The 24,655-nt window shown below is 38.0% G+C and overlaps 1 protein-coding gene across 1 annotated transcript; it reads left to right on the plus strand.

Moving 5' to 3' along the window:
- Window positions 1–13,399: 13,399 nt before the first annotated feature.
- LOC127218029 (olfactory receptor 10A4) lies at window positions 13,400–14,305 on the plus strand. Its single transcript, XM_051179038.1, has one exon. It carries the CDS (start codon window positions 13,400–13,402, stop codon window positions 14,303–14,305), a length of 906 nt encoding a protein of 301 aa, XP_051034995.1.
- Window positions 14,306–24,655: the final 10,350 nt, after the last annotated feature.

Consider the following 24,655-nt stretch of genomic DNA (forward strand, 5'->3'; position numbering starts at 1 on the left):
CATGTAAGGATTGCATGCATATGAGAGCAATCTCTCCCCCCTACTCTGTGTGTGTGTATGTCAGTCTATCTCTCTGTCTCTCTGTCTCTGCCTCTCTATCTCTATCTCTTTCTCTCTCTCTTTCTCACACACACACACACACACACACACACACACACACACACACAGAGACACACACACAGCCTCCACACCAGGACACCCACCAAAAAACAAAACAACAAAAAAGTTGTTACACATGCAATAATGTTAATACCTAAGCATTTAACACAGAAATTAAAATAAAATGTTGCAAATCATATGACGGAAAAATAAAGGAACTAAATATTAAAACAGAAATTAATGAAACAAGAAAGATAAAATGTTTAAAAAATATTTCAAAGGCTATTATTAATCCTTAAATGACTGTAATGTGATAACATTGATTAATTTTAAAAGAATAAGGCCTTAAACTATAATAACCATAAAATTGAGATATCACTGAAAAACATGTCAAGTTTTTAAAATATGTTACAAAATATTAAAATTAAATATAAAAATAGATAAGATGGTAATAGAAAATTAAAACCACCAAAACTTCATTCAAAGGAAGAATAAGCTACTAAATGCTGAAAAATTCAACAAGTAGTACCTCTGGGTGACCACAGATACTAGATCCTATATAGTTTTGCAAACAAATTTCATCAAAGTTCAAAAGAACAGGCCTGAAGATGTAACTCAGTGGTAGATCTTTTGCCTAGCACGTGCAAGCTCCAGGCTCCATCTTCAGTACTGCCAAAGAAAATAAAAGATGTTAACAAAAACACCCTCAAAGAACAGTCAAGCTGCATGTTATATAAAACACCCCAGTGAACCTAAAAAGGGGAGAAAACTGCCCAATCTATGTTATAAGAACTGTATCTAAATTTTTAAATGCCATGAAAATAGAAGGTGGACTATTAGTAAGGAAGAAAGGAGCCCAGCATAAGGGTGAAGAAAAGAAAAGAGGCTATTAGAGGCATAATCTTATAAAGGTGTATTTCATAAATGTGTAAAATGTTGTAATCCAAGACATTGTTTTATATGATTAATACACATTGGTAAAATACTGTGATAACAAAATGAAATGAAAGCACTGTAAAAGTTATACACACTGTTTTCACATTTGATAAAGTCTTCAAGTCTTAATTAAAAATTTTCAAAGCATGTGTAGTAAAAATCTGTGCTTCCACAGTGAATTGGTTTTCAACAAAGACAGTAAGAACACAAGTGGAGGGAAGGATTCACTTCATAAACAGTATGGGAAAACTGAATTTCTATATGCAGAAAAATGAAACTAGATTTATTTCTCACTGTTTTATTTAAAATTTAAAATAGAATGAGCCAAGGACTTATATGTAAATCCTAACATAAACTATTTACTAGGGAGAATAATGGGAAAATTTCAGATTTGGATGAGCAAATTTTTTTTGTTTTTGCATATGACTCTGAAGCAACTTACAGCAGAGATTAACAAATATAATTACATCAGATTGAAAGACTGCCTCACTGCAAAGAAACAACAGCAACAACAGATCAAAAACAGATTGAAGAAACAGCCTACACAATCAAATCTCTTACAAACTGTACATTCAACAAGGGGTTAACATCAGGACTACATGAAGAACTCAATTGAACAGCAAAAATGACGGGCTGACTGACTGATTGGATGAATGTAAGAATGAAATGAATCTACGTAATATGATGTTTAAAATGGACAAGTGATCTAAATAGTTATTACTCAAGAGAAGATATGTGAATGCTCAACCAGCATTACTAGTTATATAGTAACATCATTAAAAAACAAAATAAAATATTCTATTACTCCGGTTAGAATTGCTATTATCATAAAGACAAAAAATAACAAATGAGAGCAAGGATGAAGATAAAGGAGAATATTCATATATAGATGGTATTGAATTGATTAAATTGTGAAGGAAATTTCTAATCTTTTCTGAACATTTGAAATAGTTTTCTTTTCCACATCTTAGGATTAGGTATTATTTTCTTAACTTACTCTGTCTTAAATCTATAGGTCTGTTTGGTTTGGTTTTTATTTGTTTATTTAAGGATTAACTTCTTTAATAAGATACAACCCCAGTCACTTAAGTTTTAAAGGATTGACTCACTTGTCCACAGCAAGGGACAAAGCATTTATCTTTATTTCCTTCTGTATGTAAGATATTGTAATGAAACAAAATAAACAGACAAATGGTATGGAAAAGACATTTGAAACAAGTAATACATATGGACTGTACAAAGGATTGCATCTATTAAAATAATCTAAGTTAATTATACACAAAATATTCATGGCTAATGCATAGAAATGATAACATTAGTGGCAGGTACATATATAAAACATGCTTATATTCATTATTAATTAGAGCAATGCAGATTAAATTAGCGTAGTGATACTACTCATTACTCATCAGGTTGCCCCAAATACAAACATCTGCTAATATCATATGCCAACAAGAATGCGGGGCACCAAACTGTTCTACAGTACTTTGAAGAAGTTAGCAGGATTCAGTAAAACTAAAAATGTGTGTATACTGCATCATCAGTTTAATTCCTTGGTACCTGAAAGAAATAATAGAAACATATTCAAGGATACTAATTTTGACTGTTATAATGGCTAAAATATATTAACATAAATATCCATTCTTTTCTGGTGCTATAAAATTTGCAATTGATTTACTCTTTCAGTAAGAATGTCTGACATTTTTGTTATTCTTTGCAGCAAAACCTCAAAACAGCCATTGAAGAAAAATATTACAGGATTCTCATTCTTTTATTTTTAATTAATTAATTAATTATACATCCAGACCACAGTTTCCCCTCCCTCTTCTTCTCTCAATACCTCCCCCTCTTCCTCTCTACCTCCCCCCACTCCCAGTTTTCTCTTCCATTTCTATTCAGAAAAAGGCAGACCTGCAATATATATCAGCAAAACATGGCATATCAAGTTGCTATAAGACTAAATATATCTCCTTGTATTGGGCAAGGCAATCCAATATGAGGAATACGGTTCCAAAAGCCAGCACAAGAGTCAAAAGGAGCCCCTCTGTTAGGAATCCCACAGGAAGACCAAGCTACACAATAGTCACATATATGCATGTACACACAGTCCCATGCAGGCTACCTGGTTGTCTGTGAGGTCCAATGAACCCAGGCTAGTTCGTTCTGTGGGACTGTGTGTGTGTGTGTGTGTGTGTGTGTGTGTGTGTGTGTGTGTGTCCGGGTGTGCGGGCAAGTGTGTGTGTATGTGTTGACCTTTCTGTCTCCTACAATTCTGCCTCCCCCTTTTCCTCAGGATTCCCTGAGCTTTCCCTAATGCTTTGGTGTGGGTATCTGCATCTGTTTCTATCAGTTGCTTCATGAAGACTCTTTGATGACAACTGGGCTAGGTACCAATATATGAATATAGCAGAATATCATTTGGCATCATTACATTGATATTTTTGTGTTAGTCATGTTTTGTTCTGTCCTAGGTCTCTGGGCCATCCAGACTCTGGATCCTGGTGTTCCTGGCAGTATCAGGGATGGGCTATTCTCATGGTGTGAGTCTGGGACTAGACTAGTTATTGGTTTGCCATTCCCACAATCTCTGCCTACCTTATCCCAAAATATCCCATAGGCACAACAGACTGTAGGTCGACATTTATGCAGCTCGGTTGGTGTCTCTATCCTTGTAATGACTGCAGGAGATACTTAGTTGGAGTCATCCTTGTGGAGTCCTAGGACTTTCTCTTGCACTGGGTTTCTATTTCACCCTGAAATGCACTCCTTTCCAGTTGTCTCTTTTAGTTCCTTTTTCCCCAACCTGATCCTTCCTGTTCTCATCCCCACCCACCCCTGGCCACCCATAAAATCCATTCTATTTCCCCTTCCCAGGGAGATCTGACCATCTCCTTGAGCCCTCCTTGTTCCTTAGCCTCTCCGAATCTATGAATTGTAGTGTTATGAGTAGTTTTCATGCCAGCCTGGTCCCACACTACGCCAACCCCAAATAACACACTGAGATGCTGTATTAGATATAATGTTGTTGGCCTGTTACTAGCATTTCTTATTGGCCAGCTATGTTTTAAATAATAACCTATTTCAATCAATCCAAGTATTTCCACGTGGTCTTACCTTACCAGAGTGAGGGTCCAGAGATATTCTCCTTCAAGCCTCTACATGTTTAATCTCCTCCGACCTCTCTCCTAATCCTCCTTGTCTCCTAGTCCCTATCTTGATTTCCTATTGGCCAACAGGACTTTATTCATTAACCAATAAGAGAAACATATTTACAGAATGACATCTCCCATCATTGTAGCATGGTTATCTTTTATTTTACAGTTAATAATCACTTATAAGTGAGTACATACCATGTTTTTCTTTGTGGGTCTGGGTTATTGTACTCAAGATGATTTTTTTCTAGTTCCATCCATTTGCCTGCAAATTTCATGATGTCATTGTATTTTTGTTTGTTTGTATTTTGAGTTTTTTTCCTGCTGGGTAATACTCCACTGTGTAAATGTACCACATTTTCTTTACCCCTTTTTGGTTGCAGGACATCAAGTTTGTTTCCAGTTTCTAGCTATTATGAATAAAACTGCTACGAACATTGTTGAGCAAGTGTACTTGTGGCATGATGAAGCATCCTTTAGGTATATGCCAGAGTAGTATCCCTTGTTCTTTTAACAAGTAAGCTATAAGGGAAATGACAAACAACCCACAAGCATTCAGTTTAGTGTAGAATAGGTTCAGTTAATAATATCTTATTCTTGATACATGAAACTGCTGGAAGGGGGCAATAAATCTCAACTATTCCCTAAGAAGACTATGGAAACTTTAAAATGAGCGAGATTAGATCTTTGTATGTGTTCATATACAGAAAAATCTCCAAGATAAATTAAAAGTACTATAAAATCTGTGTGCATTGTGTGATCACTATTGTAAAAATAAAGAGAAAAAAGAATGTGTTCAGAATAGTGTAAGCACACAAAACTCCCTCCAACACCCACAACAACCTTAGGCTTGTAGTTGCTTTTAGAGGCATGACTAGTAGGCTGGGGACGGTGGGAGGCTTGCTTTTACTATGATAATTATGGTCTGTGTGCAAAGAATTTATTGTTCATGAAATCTAGTTTTTGAAGAAAATGTAGCTTTAAAAACATTGCCTTCTTTGATTTTTAGACTGGCATTCTTTGTTTATAGATTATGTGGCACTTACTAGGTTTTCTTAAATTAAACTTCCTGCTGAGCTTTAGGGAACCACAAGCTGGGCAGTAGAAGAAGGTGTCCCTTTGTTGAGCTGTTGATCAGAAAGGTTTTTTTGTTTATTTCCTTCAAGGCCAAGAGCTGTATCTAAAGCATCTGTGTGTTTCCCAACATATATTTTAGAATTTTACATTTTTGCAAATTATGCGCATATCTATGGGCTTTAACATGTTCATTCATTCACTCAGGTAACACGTGTCATTAGAGAATCCCCTAACTAAAAGTCTTCTCTCCATAACAGACTGCTATTTATCCTCCACAGTCCAGTGATTTGTAATGGCATGTGTGATGTTAAGAAGAAAACCTTTTGTAAGTAAAGATCAAAACAGACGAGAAATCCTCCAAGATGTCTTCACAGTTATGACCTCTCCACTAATTGATCCTCAAATTCTCTTTGCTATGTATTATATACAGGGATCCATTTGTGTTGATCATGTTGCAATTTTATTATCACGTTTTCTTTTCTGCATGGCCATGCAGCAAGCTTAGCAGGCTTCCTCCTGCACATTTGTACTCTCAGCATTTAGAGGATTTATAGTTACAGGGGAGGTAACATACTATTGCTTCAGTTCTTGCTCATGGTGTGATGGCAATTATGTTCTGAGAAAACAAAGGCAATATCAGAGCTCTGGTTTTATATGGTACTAATAGATACTTAAAGGATGGTTGCATAGGGGCTAGGCAGATGACTCAGAAAGCATGAAAAACTGAATGTAATCTTCAGAACCAATGTTAAAAAGCCAGTGATCATGTGGCATGTTTGTAATCTCAGCACTGGAGAGAAAAAGACTGGCTGATCCTTAGGGCTCACTGGCTAGCCAACCTACTACAATAGGTGAGCTTCAGACCTATGAGATAGAGTGCCTAAAACAAAATTTGGGGGGTACGCTGGGAATGATATTTGTGGTGTATTCTGGCCTCCAAACACATTTTCACGCAAACACTTCTATGCACATACACAAAGCATCAAAGAAACAGGAAACAGATTCACAGAAAGATACTGCTTCACTTCCAAACTCTTTACTACATAGTCTGGGAAGCAGGGAAAGCATATAAACAAGTGTCAAGGAAATGAACCCAGGAGGTACTTGCAATCTGTCCAAGAATGGATTAATGACAAGGTAACTGGTTTGAAAAACTTCCTCTGACAGGTTGTGTAAGAGGATTTATAATTTGATTATAAAAACTGAATAAAGCACTTGTGATGTTATTAATATGCAGACTTCACTTAAGGCTGTCTGAAAGTTTGAATGAAGAGGGATTTTGATATTTTCAAGTAATAGTTAAGGATACAAGGGGTAAACTAGTGTTACACTGCCAGTTGGGAGGGTCAAAACCTCCTTGAACTTTAAGATAAAACTGTCTTCAACTTTGTGATCATTCATTTATTCTATAAATATGACAGTAGAATGTATTGTGGCATTTACTAGCTAATCCAGTGACTCCCCAACTAATACAGGGACTCCTGACACAACACTGCATTTGAGTCAAACAATAGCCTTGTGAGGTCAGCAGGAGAGTTCAGAGTAAGAAAAACTGTGTTTGTTTGAATGTACGTGACAGCAGATTGTTCAGACACAGAGATACCTGGGTCGAGAGCCTTGGTTTTCAGTCATTAGTTTCAGCACTTTTAGCATTGTGCCCTCCCCAAACTATTGGTTGGTACTTTCAACAGCTTCTGGAGTCTGACCTAGATGGATTGTGCATTTGACCTGTATGACATGTCACATACTCCAATATCCAATTTCACACCATTAGTTGGCAGTCACTGAATGGAAGTTCAGGATGTCACGAGAATCTAGCATCGATCTCTCAATTAAAAACCAAAGCTCCCCTGGGAGCCAAACTTAAAGATAATTGGTTTTCTTATTTGAACTCTACCTCCCAGGCTCTGCTTGCAGAAGGTTGTTGGAAAGTTAAAAAGGGAGATATATTGGTGAGTGCTTTGCTCATTCTAAACCTAACTGAGGTCACTGCAGGGGCCAAAAATGCTTTGGTCACAACCACCTGAAAACTAAAAGTACCTTAACTTGACACACTCCTTGATTATTCTTTTTTGGAAGCCTTGTGATATTCAGGGAAGTCAGAGAGAAAATGATAATTGTTCAGGAACAGAAAGAATGGTGGGAAGCTACACATCTTAAGGCTCTGTGCAATCTCCTTAGAGGGTGTAGGATGCATCTGCCACCCTGTTGCTGGATCAGCTCCTGGTCGGACAACACAGTAACATTACTGGGAATCAGCTACCTGTTTTAGCATCTTACTATTCTCCTCCACCAAGTGTTTGGGACTCTGCAAAAATAGACGGAGCAAGAAGACAGGTTCAAACAAAGCAAAGTGAACATCTTTGTCATGGACTCAGCATAGATATGTAAGGATGGATTAAGTTTCCAAATCAAATGGAAGGAAAAGTATGAGGTAATTATCTTTATACTTACTATCCATATTCAACTAACTGCATCTTTTATGAAGTATTCTTCTTTCTCACCACAATCCAGAACCTCCAGTCACGAATTTTTATCATTCTAGTCCCTCCACACATCTTGAAGTCACTCTTTTCTCAAAAACACATCCTCTTGCATGTCTTTCCTCTTTCTTTCTTTCTGTAGTGGCATTATTTGCCAAGGAACTAGATTAAACTAGATTAAGACTCTCCTTCACAAAGAACAAGAATGAAAAGGTTCCCATTGCCTTTTCTTCTTTCTATATCTAGATTCTATCTCTCCCCCTCTCTCTCTGTCTCTCTCTCTCTCCCCCTCTCTTTTACTCTTTGTCTGTCTGTCTTGGCCCATCCTTTGGCAACACACTCTTTTTTATATTCTTTGTTAAATTTAACTTAAAAACAATCTTATCTTACATATCAATCCCAGTTTCTTCTACCACCCGTCCTCCCATTTCCCCCCACCATCTCCCCATCCCACCCCCATCCACTCATCAGGGAGGGTGAGGCCTTCCATGAAGGATTATCAAAACTGTCACATCATTTGGGGCAGGATCTAGGTCCTCCCCACGAGTATCTTGGCTAAAAGAGTATCCTTCCAGAAAATGGGCTCCCAAAGCCCTTTCATGCCTAGGGATAAATACTGGTTCCACTTTCATCGACTCCATAGACTGCCCAAGACCCCCAACTCTCACCCACTTTCAGGGAGCCTAGATGGGTCCTATGCAGGATCCCCAGCTTTGGTACGGAGTCTGAAAGCTCCCACTTGCTCTGGTCAGCTGTTTCTGTTGGTTTCACCAGCCTGGTCTTGACCCCTTTCTGTGTTGCTCCTCCCTCTCTGCAAATGGATTCTGGGAATTCGGTTCAGTGTTTAGCTGTGAATCTCTGCTTACATCAGCTTCTGGATGAAGGCTCTAGGATATCATACAAGGCAGACATTAATCTCATTATTGGGGAAGGGCATTTAAGGTAGCCTCTCCTCTTACCGCTTAGATTCTTAGTTGGGGTCATCCTTGTGGATTCCTGGGAATTTTCCTAATGCCAGGTTTCTCATTAAGTCCATAATAGTTCCCTCTATCAAGGTATCTCTTCTCTTGCTCTCCTTCTCTGTTCATCCCCCAACTCTACCTTCCTGATCTGTCATGTTCTCCTTCCCCTATCCCTTCTGCCCTTCCCTTTCTCCTTCCCCTTCCCTTCATGCTCCCAATTTACTCAGGGGCTCTTGTCTCTTGCATTTTCATTTCTTGGGAGTCTATATATGTCTCTCTTAGGGTCCTCCTTGTTTCCTAGCTTCTCTGGGTTTGTGAATTGTAGTCTGGTTATTCTACTCTTAGGCATATACCCAAAGGATGCACACTCTTCTTCATATTCCCGTTCCCACCCACTGCTGTCTGCTTGCTGTACCTCACATTGTAGGAGTCATGATATCTCTTCACTAAAGACTCAACTTCCTCCGTGGAGTCTGACAGTTTCTTTGTTTCTCTCACTCCCATGACTCATTTTTAGAATCCTTTTCAGGTTAGCCCCCCCCCAAATCTGAGTGTTCTCCTGTCAATTCACTTTAATCCACACTCCACTAAAAATCTTTCCAAATTCAATCCCCTAGGTCCCCCTGCTTTTTTTGCACATTCTTCCTGGAAGGCCTCTCTCCTGCCTGGTTTTCAGACATTGAACCATCATATGCCATTCTACTTTCCAAACCTTTTCTTTTTCAAAGCAGCCTTTTCTATTTGTTGTTGTGACATCTCTGTCGTGGAAATTTATGGCAATATCCTACATTTGTTGCTCAGTTTAGAATGTTGCCAACCCCATATGGTTCCTATTATCCAGTTACCTGAGGAAAACTCCTGGCTCATAATATAATTAGTGTTTTATAAATTTACATTTACATCAATATACATAAGATTACCTTTTTATCTCCAGGGAAAAGAGTTATAATTGAAATACCACTTTGTTGTGGTGTTGGTGGAACCATCATATATTTTCTCATCTCTAAGTCCAGTGAGGTAAATCAAAGTCTTACTCCCAAATGCCTCATAAGACACTCAGAAGGATTAAAACTAGCAAAAGGTCTGAAAATTTTCCAAGGGCTATGCTTGCATAGTACACATTAAAATGATTGCTTGGGGCACTGGAGGAAAATAAACAGAGAAATGAATGAATAAATGATTGGGTGGATGGTTAAATAAATAAATAAGGTATATTACAGTGGAAGAAGCAAGAATTAGATATGAAAACTTGGTCCCAGACTCTGCTCTGTTTTTCAATAGACCTCAGACCTTAAGAAACACTTAGACAGACAATAGTGGTACATGCCTTTAATTCCAGCACTTGGGAGGCAGATGCAGGCAGATCTCGGAGTCTTTGAGTTCAAGGCCAGCTTGGTATATGGAGTGAGCTCCAGGACTGCTAGGGATACACAAAGAAATCTTGTCTCAGTAAAACCAGAAAGAAAGAGAGACAGAGAGAGAGAGACATGGACAGAATGAGAAACAGAGACAAAGGATATTTTACTTGTCTGTACTCTCCCTGGCAGTGAGAAAATGGAGAATTTGTTTAAATGATGGGTTAAAAGTTCGTTCCTCTTTAAGCATCCTATGGCTTTATAATCAATAGTAGGAAGGGATGACTTTCCATCTATAAGTATAATTGATTTTTTTATAATTGCTCTGATTTTCTTGCTTTTCTTCCTTTCCATTATTTTAAAGCTGGCAGAGCTCCAAACTTGTTTTAACCTATCTGTTTCCTCTATCATAGCAGCTAGACATTGCCAAAGATCTTTTTAGTGATATGTTTTCATTTATGTTTTGAGAATGATATAGATGTAAAAAAATGCATTTTCATTATACCACCCCCTTGGACTTCCCCAAAACATCCCAATAGCAACTTCAATTTTTTTTCTTATTACCACCTGTTTCTGTGAAAGTTGCCCAAGTGCTAAACCTAATTGTTTAAGTGATGTTCAGGTCTGCACGGATAATATTTCAGGAAGCCAGTCTTCTACAAAGACAAATTTCATCTATCCAGGATCATAGATAAATGGACTTATTTCAGCTCTCCAGTCTTAAACTCATAACCTCAAATATCACATCTCTACTCAACACTGTCTAGGGTCAGGATTTGTTTACTAGTATATAACATAGTCTTCCTTTCTTCCAGGTCTGCCTGTTTTACAGCTTTCCTTTGTCCTCAAGCCTCCCACATGCACTTCCTCACCCCTTACAGAATGACCTGTCATACTTTACTGAAAGAATAGGAATTACAAATGCTAACTCAGTCCTCTCCCTCAGATTAAATGTAGCAATTTAATAGAAACTGTTTTGGGGATCTTTTTCTTGATTAAAAATAACAACAAAGTAAAGTTGTAGTTTTCTCTATCACAAGGTAACCTGTCCACTTGGGCTCTACATTCTATTTTCTTCCACTTTTTGAAAAATTCCACTATTCCAGATTAGCTCTTCCTTAGTTTATGCGTCATTAACATCCCCTCTCCAATGTGTCTTACCAGTGTAGAAAATGTGTCTTACCAGTGTAGAAAAGGTAGGTTAATGCCAGCATAGAAATGGTAGGTTAATGCTTATCTCTCTACAGTTAGTAACCTATGACTGTCATTTATCCATGCAATCAGATTAAAAGACTATAATATTTTAGCCTCACAATCTTGCAATAACTTTAAGCATAATAATTTTCCTGCGAGGTGACTCTTCTCATTCTATTTCCTCCTGGGTTTCAACCTCACCTCTCTGTCTTCTCCTTTTCAATCTTTTCATCTTCCTTCAATTCTTTTTGACCCAAATGTAAGAGAAAGTCAAAGCCCAGTGTTAGGTATCCTTCTGTATTTTATAATCCTTCTTAGGGTCATTTCACTTAGTCCAAATTCCTTGAATACTATCCATATTCAGAGGACTTCTAAGTTTATATCCCAGTCTAGCTCTCACCTCTGGGTTCAATACAAATGTGCTCCTCTCTACACAGAATTCTCACACACATCTCCGACTTACAAACTGAATGTGTGTTTCCCTGGAACTTTGCTTCCACACGAGCTTCACCGTCTAAGTAAATGGTTCCACTTATTCAAACCAGAAACCCATGAGTCCTTTGTGATCATTCACCCTTTCTTTTCCTCACATTTCATGTTAGTAAATCTTATTTTTCCTACCTCCCAAACACATGAATTTGTCTGCTCTCTATCTTTTTGGCAATAAGATATTCTATTGGATCTTACATGGTCCACTGAATAGTATTTTAATTTGGTTACTCTATGAAGCTCTCTTTCTAATTTATTTGTTGCATAGCATCAAGTGTTTGAAGTTACACAGGAGATAAAACTTAACTATTTAACTCCTTTCTATGAAGTCACACAGCACTTAAATATCCTCTTTCTAGGACAGCCAGTAAGAAAACTAAATGCTCTGCCATGCTCCTTCTTCTCCTCATCTTTCTCCTTCTCGTCTTCCTTCTCCTCCTCATCAGCTTGCCCCTCATCTCCCTTTTCTCTCCTCTCTCATTTCCTTAGTTTAATTTATATTTCTAAAGACAGTTCTTTCCTGACTAAAGGCCTAGTGAGTTGTCTAGAATGTTCTCTTTATCCTCACTTCCAATGCTTGCCTTACTATCTTAACTTCTTCCCATTTCCTAGGTCTCATAGTTTTTTGTTGTTTCTTAACCACAGCAGGCAAAATATTTTTCTCTCTCACACACATGTATAGAGTATTTCCTATTCTGTGTATTTGTCTGTTACAATCACAGTGAATAGATCAAAATTCTTCTGTTGGTCATTTCTTTCTTCAAGGTCTTTTTACATGTCACCAGAACATTAATTCAGGAAAACCCAGAATATTGCTTATTAGCTAGAGTTCTTCAGTATTGTGTTCTGAGCAAATTTGGCTTATAGTAGAGACATTTGTCGAATGTAGCCAGTGCCTGAAATGAACCAATAGTTATGTAAAATGTAATATATAAAATTAATACACTACTTTGTAGATTGGAAAACAACTGTCAAAAGAGTAATTTGTTCCAAGAGACACAGGTAATAAACATGGCAGACTTGTTATATACATCCAGGAATATCTCTTTCTATTATTCTATACTGCTTCTCTATTGTCAGTAGCTAACTCTTGCTCCACTATTCCTCATCTATTGATTTTGATGACTTGTTATGAAAATAAATTTTAAGGACTAGGTGTCCTTTGTCATGGTGAAACACAACACACATACATCAATTGATATGGAACTTATAAAACAGAAAATATAAAAAATCCTTTCATTTTTACATGCAAATGACTAGGATTATAGATGACTAAGAGAGCACCATCCACAGGAGTTATAAAGAAAGAAGGAAGAAAGGAATAAAAGAAAACAAAAAACAACGTAAGATCTCCAAGGATTGGATATCGTGTCCCATTTTCCAAATAAATGTTTGGAAGTATGCATATCTATGGGTTATCGTCACATTCTAAATACCATAGGACAATTTAAGCCATGTATTAACTTTCTAACGGCTCCTGGGAGACTGTGCTCAAACACATTAGGTTTCAGAACTCTGAAGAAGCCAATTAGACTTGTTATGGATAAACCTCTCAGCATTTTGATTTTTCCTAAAATAGCATTTGATCGATTGTTCTTTTTCAAACTTTTATCCATTTAGATGAAATCATGACTGTCAGTGAAGAAGAAAATATGACTCAAATTTCAGAAATTGTCCTTTTGGGTTTTGGGGATCTCCACAGTCTTAAATTTCTTCTTTTTGGGATATTTCTGACCATTTATGTGATGACTCTCATGGGTAACTTTGTAATTCTCATTGTGATATCAGCTGATTGCTCTCTTCACACGCCCATGTATTTCTTTCTTGGTCACTTCTCCTTCCTAGAGATTGGCTACACCACCACCATTGAGCCCATAATGCTGAAGACATTGTTATCGGCCCATGTACCTATCTCCTTCCTTGCCTGTGCTTGTCAGTTCTATTTTTTTGCTTCCCTGGCAACGACAGAATGCTTCTTCCTTGCTGTAATGTCTTATGATAGATACAGAGCCATCTGTGACCCACTCCATTACTCCAGTATCATGGACTTCTGGAGTTGCTTCCAGCTAGCTGTGGCCTCTTGGTTGGCTGGATTTCTGGCCCCTATCCTGCTCATGATTTTCCTTTTTCGCTTAACATTCTGTTCTGCCAATGAGATTAACCATTTCTTCTGTGATTTAAAGCCCATCATGAAACTGGCCTGCACTAATACTCAAGTAGCAGAAGTGACTTCTTTTATATGCACCTCTGTATTTGCCCTTGCTCCTTTCCTACTGACATTGGCTTCCTATATTCACATCATTTGCACCATTCTAAGGATTCCTTCTACCACAGGGAAGCAAAGGGCTTTCTCCACCTGTTCATCCCACCTAACAGTGGTCAGTCTCTATTATGGGACTTTGGGCATTGTTTATGGCTTCCCATCAATACCTAGATATGAAGGTGTATTGAAGTTGCTCTCCCTTCTCTACACAGTGTTTACTCCTGCTGTCAATCCTATCATTTACACCCTGAGGAACAAGGATGTGAAGATAGCTCTGAGAAAATTGCTACAATGACATACATACCTGGTCAAAGGATGTTGGAGAATTGTACTGGCTCACAATGCATACTGTGTACTCCAACCAATTAGAGATGTCAATAGTATACATATAGACAGTCTAGAAACAAGAATTTGAATGTGAACCCATAAGTTGCCTAGCACCAAACTGGCTGCTTATATTAAGTGAGGCAAACTCAAAACCCTGAGTCATCCAAGACAATTTTCTTGAATAATGGAAGACAAAACTAGTTTATTTTTCTTATGAGAACATGGCTTATATGAGAGAAGAAGGAAAAAAATAATGGGATGTAATTGAAATCACAGTCTTCCTCTTCAAAGTAACAATGAAAGTGAAAGAGATAAAAATATTCAAGAATTAAAATTATATTCAGTTATTTATTTCAGTTGTATACACAAAAAAGGCTTTAAAGTAATGTGACGGTTGTTAAGAAGTAAAGCAATGCACACATATGACTATAATATGTCCATAAATAAACAAACAACAGTGGAGAACAAATCAGCTCTCTGCACTTATATAGAGAGCTTCCTACAATGTATCAGATGCAATGTATAGAGTATGGTACAGAGTATGCAAAAAGATAAACTAATTCTGGTTGTTATGGTGCACACCTTTAATTCCAGGACTTGGAAGGCAGATGCATTTCTGTGAGTTCGACATCAGCTTGGTCTAATTAATGAGTTCCATGACATCCAGGACTACATAGAGAGATCTCTCTATCCCTGAAAAACAAAACAAAAGATAATATTTATATTCAATTATGGGTATACAAAAAAAAGGCCATATGGATTTGGTGATTTCCGTGGTCTCTGGGTTAAATTAAATCATCTTTTGAGAAGGTATCTCTGGTTAATGAGTCAGTGTAAGTTAAAGGTAAATATGTTTTTGAAGACTATTTTAGAGACTACCATGGAAAGCTATTTGGACACAAGAAGACTTTTCTTTAAAAGACAAGTTGCTGAGTCTATTAGAACAAGGTCCTTGTCACTTTTCTGTGACAGTGCTTAACTGACAAAATTGTTAGATATCAATGTAATTATAAACATGTAGTGTAAGTGTAAACTCTGGGCAAAAAACCCCTGTTTTTTGTGAACTTCTCTCTTGAATTTTTCATTCAGTTAGCTAAGCCATACACAGAACATCAGACTTAGCCTGCATTCAATTAACATTTGCTCAACTAAGCCAAGACAAGGAAGAATAAGTGTTGTCACTTCCTAAGAAAAGGACTGCTCTCTATTGAGGTGATCAATTCCTGATAATTTCATTCTTGTATGATACACTTGGGGAAGACAAGTATGGTGAACAAAAGGAGAGACGAACATTTCCACGTGGAAAAGTAAAGCCATCATTTTCATGACAGAGTAGCTCCCATCTGCCAAGGAGAAAGCAACACATCCATTCAGCACAACAATTACAGCTAATTGGATTTCTTCTTCTGTTTTAATACCTGAGCTGGGGCTCTATTGAGAACAGGTAAAGAGATCTTTTAAAGGCAAGTCATTTTCTGCATATCACTTTATTCAAAGTACTTAAGGAGGCATATTACACACTATATTCTTCTGAAGTTCAAAATGGTCCTCTGTGTAAATTTAGGGGCTTAACCCTAATTATTGGGAAAAATCTAATTATGATATGAAGGTAATGTCTTGAACAAGGGGAAATACATTTGCACAGGTCACACTTTGGGAAATATGAAGCCAGGCATCCAGACAACAATGAAAATTTAGATAACTGTTCACTTTTAGAAGCACTGCATTTAGCACGTTTTCAGGCACCTAGTTGTTTCTTGCTATCTAGATATAGCATTCAACAATGCTTTAAAAAGTTGGTTTACAAATTATACCAGTTTTTTACAACTAAGTAAGTATCTTAGCCTCTCTGAGCTTGCAAATCTTTCATATGGAAAATGGAGACCATAACTGTCAGTACCATTTGTGAATGTCATCGGTCCTTCTCTTGATATACTAAAGTATTATGGGTCAAGATATTATCTGAATTACAGTGAAGTCATTTAAATGCATATGCTAGAAAAATGGGAGACAAGTTTCTGATGTATCCATTTTGCTGAGGTCTTAGTTCACTATCATTGCTAGTGCAAAACTCAACAAGCTCTGAACCAATGTGTTTCCCATCACATCAGCTCCTAATTGCTGCTCAAATGACATCACATTGCTCTACTTTACTAGTTCTGTGGAAACCACGTTTTCTTCTCTCTTTATTAACTCATAGTTTCCTTCCATGGAAAGAAATAATCACCCTTCTTACAGCAAGTAGTATTAAAGTAAATAAAGCAAGTGCTTAATTAGAGAAGACAGGCTAAGGGGCAAGGGACCTACTTAATAGTTTGGCCCCTACCTACAAGTTTGACTTTATCTTGTAACATTATTTTTCTCCATGTGTGCTCTGTTCACACTGGAACCTTATTTCTAGTTCTTGAATCTACAAATTCTTCTATGCCTTCAAATATTTGCATATGGTATTCCTTCTACTTAGAATACTCTTACCCAGGCCTGGATACAATTAGTTTCTCCTCCTGCCCCCCCCCCCACTCCTTCTTTAAACTATCACCAACTGGATATTTCCTGACTACCTCATCTAGCTTGACTTCTCCACACATACTATCACAGCCCACCACTTAGGATTAATTTCAGTGTCATTAAAATAATCATCTAGCAAACTTGGTCAATATGAAATAATTTGTATATTTTTCATGTGTATCTCTTGGAACTTCTGTTCTTGTCCCAAAGTAAGTTCTAAAATGTATTATAAAAATGTCTTTGTAATATTCAATCTCTACTTAATAAATGAATAGTCAGTGGTTCTGACTTGGTAGTTGGGCAACTTAGGAGAGTCTAAAACATGCTTCTATACTCATTAACTGTCTTAGCATTGACAATTGTAATTAACATTTTCTATTTTGAATCTATTTTGAGTACAACTTGGAACAATATACCATGGCATGGGCACCATCTGATATTCTTGGTAGAGCGGTAGCTTTGACAACAGAGGGAGTGACTTCCACATTCTGGCCATAAAAAGTGGTATATATTTGGACTTCTTGGTTAAAAAAACTTCTTTCAGAACACTAAAATTCCTTATAAGAAGTTTTAATACCCTAAGATCCCCAGAATGAAGGCCACATGGAGAGGCTATGAAGGGATTCTTTTTTCCTGTTACTCTTTCTTATCATCTCATGTCTATGCTTTTTAATTAATGGTCTCCATGGATATTTCCATATAAGATCAATAAGGTCCATCTCACATGCAAAACTCCTTTGATATTTTTTCTGTTGGAAAGTAGGATGTAATGGGTAGAATGCTTTTCACTAATTGAATATGACCAGAGCATTACTTGACAGATACCAGCATGGACAGTCAAATATGTGAGTGCAGACGTCTCTAGATGACTCTTCATTTATTGTTGAGACCTGCCTAGTCATACAACTTTCATCTATCTATCTATCTATCTGTATGTCTGTCTGTCTGTCTGTCTGTCTCTCTGTATGTCTGTCTATCTATCTATCATCTATCTATCTTTTTGGATTTTCAAGACAGGGTTTCTCTGTGTAATAGCCCTGGCTGTACTCGAACTTACAGAGATCCTCCTGCCTCTGCTTCCTGGGTGCAGTGATTCAAGGCTAGCCCCACCATATCTTGGCATGCCCTGGTTTCTGATCCACAAGATCCATGAGCATAAATCAGTTGTTGATTCTAATGTACTAATTTGGTAGGGGTGATTTTTATGAAGGAATGTTTACCTAAAGAGTAGCCATGAAATCCACATATTTCAGAGGCACAAAGTGAGGTCTGAAGTTTAAGCTCGAATGAAAAAAGGGATTCTTGATTGTCACCACATTTTTAAAAATATGATTTACTATTTCATGCAATTAATTCAAACCTTGCTTTTCTGAAGTAAAGATTCCTGAACCTCTCACCAGAGAGGAGTGCATCTTTTATCCTAGCTGCTTCCATTATATGGAAAATACTTTGTATTGGTCCCCTTGTGCATATATTAACTTTCATCCTCCTTCACATTCTAAAATATCTTGCCTGTACTATTTGCACCCTCAGGGTCTTACAGTGAGTTCATTGTATATATTTTTGGTGATGAAATGAACATTCTTCATTTCAAATACTAAGTACTAGTTATGCCTGACCCTGCTTAGCTTCTGAGATAAGACACTATCAGGTACATTCAGGTGGCATGGCCATAGACAAAATGGATATTTCTAATGACCATTTTCATGAGATCATTCTGGTCTGAGTTTGGTCTCCTCTAAATGCCAGGCTTCAGTGTGTTCCAGGTCGGCACCGACCTACTCTAACAAATATGGAATATAGATGAGGGTCTGAGCCATCTGTGCTGTTCTGTTTGATTTAAGGTCATCTGTGGCTTTGCCATCCAGATTTCACCACTAGCATTTCATACATTCATTTCCTGCAGTTCTACTTCCTGCAGAAGTAAACACATGGAGAAGCAGGCACATTCATGAGGAAGCCAAGGCTACAGCTAAAAGCAACAATAGCCACAATAATAGAAATGCATTTAATGGTAAAAGAAATTTTGCTTTGTTCCAGGCAATGTGGTAATATTTTATATACATGATTCCATGAAATCCTTACCAGTGGTCCTGCAAGTCGGAGACTGCTTTTTATTATCATTTTACAGATGAGGAAACTGAGGTTCCGAGAATATAAATGCCAAGATTATGGCTGCAGATTTGGAGGTACAGGGCCAGCTATGAGACTGTATAGCTCATCTGCTGACAGGTATTCCTATAGGTATCTTGGTTTCTTTGGGCTTCTTTAGACCATTTATCTTTAATGGCAAAATCAAGGCAACCCAGGCTTGGAATTCATAAGCATTTCAATCCTTGTCTTTACCAAATAGAGGGCAGGGGGAGTGAAGGTGAAGCTGGAGCACAATGGTATTCCATCCCCATGGATACATCTGTGAAAGGGACTTAGTCATTTCATGGAATAAAGGATAGTAGGAGGAAGTGTGCATAATGAATTCAGTCATTTTCCCCCTTTATTTCCTGGCGCACCTGCCCAAGGAGTTCTAAATATTGAGATTCAGAGTCAATTTATACCCCTATTACCACCACTATCAAGGACCTTTACTCTGACCCCCCTGAAAGGATGGGAATATCCCCAAAGGTTGGCAAAAGACAGTGTTAGAACTATAGAAGAGGGACTTTTTGAGTGGCAGTTAGAAGTAGATATTAGACAAAAGGAACCCCCAGGGGTTTGTGCTCTACTAAACAAGTGCTGGGTGAAGGCGGTGATTAATGCCAGCTTGTTCAGTGCACTGCTGACGTGGATGCAGATGAGGAATACACTAAGGCTGACAAACTCAGGAAAGAAACTAAGAATTTGGTTTAACTGTTTGGAAGTAATTCTAATTACAGCATTTATGTGAACTGTTTACAATTTATGCCTAATTGCCATCCAGCACAATAACAATTATGCATATCATTAAATACGTGTCAGATTAATTTTGTTGTAAGTTTTTAGAAAAGCAGCAAACCCTATGTGTATATGCACTGTCTGTATAATTTGTTGCTGAGATTGCTCACAACTTAGGAATAAATGAGACAGAACATTGGCTGGGGGGCCGGGAGTGGGAAAGGTACAGAGGCAGAGGCAGCTGCCTTGGGTTGAATATTTACTATGGGTAGTGCACAAAGTGGATAATCAACAAATGCATAAATCCCAGCAGCTTAGCTTCACTGGAGCCCTGCAGGCAGCTCCACAATCTTTTATTCATTTCCTGTTGATTCTTTGGATGTATTCACACCCACAGCATGTCCCAAACCATTTTTAGTCTCCTTGGCCTCTCCACTTACCTCTTCTCTCTTGATGCTAGTTCAGCGAGTTAAGGATGACTTCGCTCCAGGCTTTAGGCAGTACATCTGGCTAATAGTTTACCGGTATGGCTTTTACTGTTCTTTCAAGTCTCAGTTCTCCTTTCATGAAGGTCTCAGACCTGTAACTGGGGAGGGGGCTTTTCATTGTCCCCCACCTTCCCACAGGCTGATTACTTGCCTTCATTTTCTTAATATATTTTTTTGTCATGCACATAGTGGGCACCCTGTAAATCTTTACTGAGATTTCTTCTTGATATACACAGGACACAATGAGATTTTACACACACACACACACACACACACACACACACACACTCATGCACACATGTACTCACACACACATACACACAAGAGAGCGGGGAGGGAGCGAGAGGAGGTCTGCTGTTCTTTCAAGTATATCCACTTGCTCTTCTTTCTCTGTGACCCTTGTACTTACTACACGTCTTTCAAATACAATTGTATTTAAAATTCCTTTAATGAAAGAGGATTCTGTGAGTTTAAAAAGTGTCTCACGGCTTGCACTGAGGTACTCAATAGATACTCAAAGACCCTCCATCACAGACCCTCTCATAATGATTCCCTTGTAGAGGGATGAGAAAAGCTGTCACTTTTCTTCTCCAGCATTATTTTGGAGACCCTTGAAAAGCACAGAACAGTAAAAGGCATGGAACTTTGCTGTTAATCAAATTATCTTCCATTTCAAGGTCTGGCCATGACTAAGAGAACTATGACAACTGGTTTCCTCTTTCTAGGGCCCAATGACCTCATACAAAAAATGAAGATATGATAAAGCTTATCTTTACAAGATTGCTATGAAGACAAATTCTTATGCAAAAGAGAAGGGTCTGACACACACAATAGTAATGATTCTTCCCAGGCAGAAATTTACAGGTGCTGTGGCTCACTGACACAGAATACTGGTTCAAACTATTACACGAATAATGAGTCAAAAGTTCTATGACTTCTAGCCTTACTTTTGGTGTCTTTTGCTCTTGGGTCTCTATCTGTAGTTTCCCTTTCTATGAGACTTAATATTGCCTCTTAATATTTTGTGACTCACCAATCCTTCACTATCCTCAAGTGAAGTTCATAGATGATATTCCCTACCTACATACATAATTTAAATAAAATCAATACAGTGACCTAACAGAAATATGAATGAGAAATGAAAGGAAAGTAATTTACAATAAAATGATATGTATTTTAATATAAAAATGCAAGGACACAACCACAACAGACAGCATAATGAAATACATGTTTATAGAAACTTAAATAGATTTATATGAAAAGATTGGGAGTAATTATACATAAGAAAATAGCATAAAAGTCAAGGAAACAGAAAACCAATAACATAAAAGCTGCCATTACAGTAAGACAAGAATCAAATAATTATCAACACGTTTTTCTCATCTATATTATTAAAGCTCACTGAAAGATTCTAAATCATCATGCTATACAGGACAGATATTCATTACATAGTATGGTTTTGTATATTTTAGGGCAAGGAGTTATTGATCCCAGTGCTTTGAATGTCAGTAGCACCAACCAAGCATGGTGATAACCAAAATGTGTCAATAACATTTCAAACATCTCCTACTGGACAATATCCATGTTTTTGTGGATTGGCCCTCTAATTCATGTTCAGAAATAAAAAGGCTAATTTGACCAATATCATGAGTTTGATGTTCTAGAATGTGGGGCTCTCTATTATGTGGAGTTCTCTGTCTTTGTGTTGTTTCTGGTGGCAGTATTCTTGGGACTATGACACATGATCCTGACACTGTCATAACCAACTATCTATTTTGTCTCATAATGTGTCAATGACTATCACTTAAGTTTCTGTGACCCTCTAATTCCTTCCTTTCTAGTCACTGAACCTGTAAGTCTATGCCATCCAACTAAGAAATATGTATCCTAAGCAAGTTTGTTTGGAGCTGGAGAGATGGCTCAGCCATTAACAGCTAGGCTCACAACAAAAAAAATTGTTTAAAGTTATTTTGATGCTTAACTACCCAAGAAGTACAGGTGTAAACAAATGACTGTATGTAACATTGTTTCTTTGATATTTCATGGATATTATTGAATTTTAATCATTTTGTGGGTATGTAATTTCCAAGTTTTTTGGCTGTATCATTATAATTCTCAATGAGAAAACTGGAAATATTTTAAACAAGCCCTTGTCAACACAGAACCCAAATGATGACTGAATCATAGAACACAAGATGCTGCCACAGGAGTACCATAAGTCCAAGACCAGCCTAGGTCACACAGAAAGTTAAAGGCAAGCATGGAACACATAGTCAGAATTTGGCTGAAAAGATAAAAACAAAACTAAAGAAGTCATGAGCATTTTCAAAACCTCAATTTCATCATTACTATTTCAGTTTGTCTTATCAAATATATATCAATTCACGCATCCTTCTGGTCATCCATCAATGTATTATATTTGTTGATATATTTTACAGTGAATTTCAAATGTCCATAGACTCCTTAATCCTTCAAGACTTCTTAATTTTTTTCAAATAAATATGTATTTAAATTAGAAACAATCTTATTTTACATAGCAATCCCAGTTCCCAATCCCTTCCATCCTCCCATGCCCCACACTGACCCCCCCATATCACCCCCATTCACTCCCCAGTAAGGGTGAGGCATTCCATGGAGGGGGGTCTTCAGATTCTGTCACATCATTTGTGGCAGGGCCTAGGCCATCTCCTGTGTATCTAGACTGAGACAGTAACCCTCCATGGGGAATGGGCTCCCAAAGTCCACTAGGGAAATATACTGTTTCCATGGCCAGAGGCCCCATAGACTGCCCAGGCCTCTTAACTGACACTAACGTTCAGGGGCCTGATTTGGTCCTATGCTGGTTCCCCAACTGTCAGACAGGAGTGCCTGGACTTCCACTTGCTCAGGTAAGCTGTTTATGTGGGTTTCTGCAGCCTGGTCGTGACCCCTTTGCTCATCACTCCTCCCTCTCCATCAACTACTGGATGAAGGCTCTAGGATGGCATTTAAGGTAGCCTCTCCACTATTGCTTAGATTCTTAGTTGGGGTCATCCATGTAGAATCCTGGGAATTTCCCTAGTGCTGCATTTCTTATTAAGCCCATAATAGAGGAGGTAGCTCCTTGCTTGGTTTCCTCTATTCTTCCCCCTACTCAATCTTCCTGATCTCTCATGTTCTCCCCTCTTCTTCCCTTCTCTTTCTTCTACCTCCCCCCCCCAACCCATGCTCCCAATTTATTCAGCAGTTTTTGTTTTGCCCCTTTCCTCTTCTCTGGAGACCATGTATGTCTCTCTCAGGGTTCTCCTTGTTTCCTAACTTCTCTGGTGATATGTATTGTAGGCTGATAATCCTTTGCTCTATGTCTACTATCCATATATGAGTGAGTACATAGCATGATTGTCTTTCTGCAACTGAGTTACCTCGCACAGGAAGGTTTCTTCTAGTTCCATCCATTTCCCTGAAATTTTCAGGATTTTTTTAATGAATTAGAATTGTTCTTAAGCAATTTCGTACATGTACACAACACATATTGACCACTCTTGCTCCTGGTTTCCCTACCATCCCTGTCCATGCCCTCCTTCCCACAAATTTCTCTCTCATGTTCAATTCATGTCTATTCATTCTGTATTGTGACCCACTGAGTTTAACCAGAGCCATTTGTGTGACCAAGGGTCTGGAGATATCCATTAGGTAGGCTCAGGACTGGACATACAACTAAACTCAGACATTCCCTATATCCCAGGTTCTATCTGTTTTATGTAGCTCAGTGGTAAAGGCTAAATTCCCATGACCACAGTAGTCTTGCATGTTCAACTTTTCTGTGGTCCCAGTGCAGGTAGCAATAGTTGTGTGGCATTGATTGCAGTGGTCATACTGGATCCAGATGATGACATTTTGCAACTTTTCTCCCTATACTGTCTGCCCCCTCTTCAACAGTGTTTCCTGAGCCTTAGAGGTAGTAGTGTGTCTTGCTTATGACTGAGTGCAAACATGTCATTTATTCCCAGCATCTTTGGCAGCCATGAGACTCTACATTCACCATAAGAAGAAGCTTTTATCTATGGAAATAACCATAAATATTTTCAGAGTAGTTTGATGCTGTGTAAGTTTGGGTAAACATCAGTAATAAATTCCCCACCTGGGTCTACTTCCTTTCCAGACATGGGCTGTTAGCTTGGCTTACAGTTCCAGGCATGGGTTTCCCCCTACCTTTTCCTACCCCATAATGTAGGCCTCAAATCTAGTCAGGAAAGAGTTGACTCCCTACTCTCCACTACTACAGAGGTGGTCATACTTTCCCTAGCAGATGTAATTCCTAGTGTTCACAACTTGGTAAAACAAGTGATAGCTTTTCTCCCTTAGCACTCTCTGGTGCTTTGAATGCTAGCCAGGAAGGAAGAAGTTTTCCAGACAGTTCTAGCCAGCTTTATCTAAACATGAAAACCTAGGTGAATGGTGTGTTTTCAACT

The sequence above is a fragment of the Phodopus roborovskii genome, unplaced genomic scaffold (assembly GCF_943737965.1).
Source record: "Phodopus roborovskii unplaced genomic scaffold, PHOROB, whole genome shotgun sequence".
Taxonomy (NCBI): Eukaryota; Metazoa; Chordata; class Mammalia; order Rodentia; family Cricetidae; genus Phodopus; species Phodopus roborovskii.

Excerpts from the sequence above, each read along its gene's own strand:
- LOC127218029 (XM_051179038.1), top strand. The coding sequence starts at position 13,400 with ATGACTCAAATTTCAGAAATTGTCCTTTTGGGTTTTGGGGATCTCCAC.